Source organism: Polyodon spathula, unplaced genomic scaffold, assembly GCF_017654505.1.
Source record: "Polyodon spathula isolate WHYD16114869_AA unplaced genomic scaffold, ASM1765450v1 scaffolds_2752, whole genome shotgun sequence".
Classification (NCBI taxonomy): domain Eukaryota; kingdom Metazoa; phylum Chordata; class Actinopteri; order Acipenseriformes; family Polyodontidae; genus Polyodon; species Polyodon spathula.
The window spans coordinates 18,341-20,840 of NW_024474219.1; the positions used below are offsets into that span (position 1 = coordinate 18,341).

The window sequence follows — 2,500 nt, forward strand, 5'->3', positions numbered from 1 at the left end:
CACCTGCTGTGTAAAAAAGTGTTGCTATGGAAATAAAATGGGCACCATTATTACAATGGCTTCTGTCCTTGCTAAATATTGTGAAATACCTCACCGACGAGCTTGCTCATATGTTCAACCCACTGCTGGCATAGAAAGAAAGCATTCCCAAGGGCATCATTTACGGAACTGGCAGATCTCACAGAATGGTTTGTAAACCATTAGGTAAAACGAATATTTGTGATAGAAAGAGGTCTCTTTGTATTTAATTAATTTAATGACAGGAAAAATTTAATTTAACATTAAACAATCTTCAGTGTAAGAAGATCCAGGGACCAGGGATGGAAATACGACTCCCATTTCGTAGTAGTTTTACTATGACTTTAATAAGAAACGCCAGAGTCTGTTACCTATACACGGTGGCTAATCAAGTTTTAGTAACACCTGGAAAGGGTGAAACTGCTACACAATAGGAGTTTATTTCCATCCCTATATAAACTTTTTTCAGTGCCACCAGTCCACTGTGGCTTTCCTTATTTTAAATCCCTTAAAGTGTCCACCTTCACCCGGAATCATAAATTCCTGATACTGCAAACTATTTCCTTTAAAAACCACTGGAATTTATACCACTATTAATATTTACATGGTGTGGTAGGTGGAAGAATATTTGTAGATTGATACCATGTTGTTGCTCGGTTCTGGACACAGAACTGTCAACATTGTTGAGGGCAAGCCACTTTGCAAGTTTGGATGTCATGAGTCTATCTTTACCCTGTCTCTTGTGATAGATACATATGTTTTAAGAAGCAACATCCTGAGCAGCCTGCTGCTTTAGCTATTCCCTTCTTCCTCGTAGGCAACTGCAATTCCTCACTTCCCTTCCACTGCTTTGGTCACAGGTGTCTCTCCCAGCTTCTGTTCCAATCCCTGCCAGCTACGACACGCCAAGGAGAAAGCTAAAATAATAATAAAAAAAGGATAATCCAGTCATTAGAGATAATCTACTGCTGCAAGATTTACACCGATATCCAAGCACTTCTAAAAACCTTGGAGTATATACAGTGCCTATTTGCTTGGTGCTGGCTAAGGTTGCCAAAATAGTTTCTTGAAACTTGGCTTGTGTGTATCTCCACTTTAAATGGCTAGGCACTTTTGATAACATGGCATTTTTCACATTTCCAATGTGTTTTTGTTTCAAATACATGTAACATAAAAGACAGACGAGACAAACTGAACAGACAACAAGTCCTGCAACAATTGTTATATAGCGCTTATATAGTGTAGTTTTTATTAGAAATAAATTAAACGTTGCTTTTTAATTGATTAAGAAGTATTTCAGTTAAAGTATACTTTGAATAATTTTGGATCGTGGGCTCATTATTCCTGTGTTCATTTGGGTCACCAATCAAAAAGTTTGGGAAACACTCCCCTTGTATATTTCCATGTTGACTCGGATGTCCTGTAATATACATATGCATGGATAAGTACCGGGGGTCTGCAAACTCCACAAAAAAACATTGAGAGAAAAAGGAGGACATTTTACCATAATTTGGCAGCTTATTTATCTTACTGTATGGCAGGTATTGACTTTTTTTTCTACATTTCACTTGAGTGTTAGTAACTACACATTAAAACTGAAATGGTGCTTTTGTCTGATTTACTTCTGCTGCACCAATACATTCTCCAGTGCTGTTTATCTGACTCCTTTCATGTGCGTGTATATTATACTTACAAGAATCTGCCGTCTCCTGTTTATCACTGGTACTACAAGAATGCATTAATGGAGTGGTTCCAGGTTTTTTGATATCAATACAAATGCATTTAATTAAAGTTTTATACATATCTAGTGTCATTTTCAATATTGTATCTTATCCTTATCTAAAAGTCACCTGACAAAATACTTAGTTGCTAACTGAGGTTACAATTGTTGCTAAACAGAAAAAGCTTGTCATGCTGCACTTGATAGATATCTTAGAAAAACAAACTGTTACAACCTGCTGGGTTTGTCTGAGCCACCGTCAGTGTTGGGTTTCTCTGAACCAGAGAAGAACCGGGTAGATTGTCCTGGGATTCTGAGTTGTTCCAGTAAGAGGATCGCAGAGCCCCAGTGATCAGTGAGACATTAGTGTCGTCACCACCAGCATCTGGATCTGGATTAGGGAACTCAATGTGGCTGCATGCCCCTGTAAAAATAATTATGTCCATTTTGTTGCATTGAATTTGTGCTGTTAATGGAATCTTGCTTATAAAACAGATTATAAACAGTTTTTATCAAGTACTGTTAGGGTGATAACGTTATTGTGCTAGGCATTTACGTAAATTAAGTAAAATATATTGTTCTTACAAAAAGAGAAAAAGAACACTCAGCACGCAGCATCACACCTTCAGCTTAAACATACATATACAAGAAAGTCTTTAAGAAAATACAGATTTACCATCAGTCGAAACATTTCTCAAATATATTTTAGATACTCTGTCGTTTGAGGCATAAAACTCTCATATAGATCAAGTTGTTCCTCTG

At 37.0% G+C, this 2,500-nt stretch overlaps 1 protein-coding gene across 1 annotated transcript in view; it reads right to left on the reverse strand.

Annotated features, from left to right (window-relative positions):
* Positions 1–6: 6 nt before the first annotated feature.
* Positions 7–2,500, reverse strand: part of LOC121310883 (2-(3-amino-3-carboxypropyl)histidine synthase subunit 2-like) — a 4,377-nt gene continuing 1,883 nt past the window's right edge. The window contains exons 3-4 of the mRNA XM_041243809.1: positions 1,974–2,162; positions 7–935 (exon numbers count right to left, since the gene is read on the reverse strand). Of these exons, the coding sequence (XP_041099743.1) occupies positions 850–935; positions 1,974–2,162 (275 nt within the window). The 3' untranslated portion in view covers positions 7–849. The remainder of the gene's footprint in view (positions 936–1,973; positions 2,163–2,500) is intronic.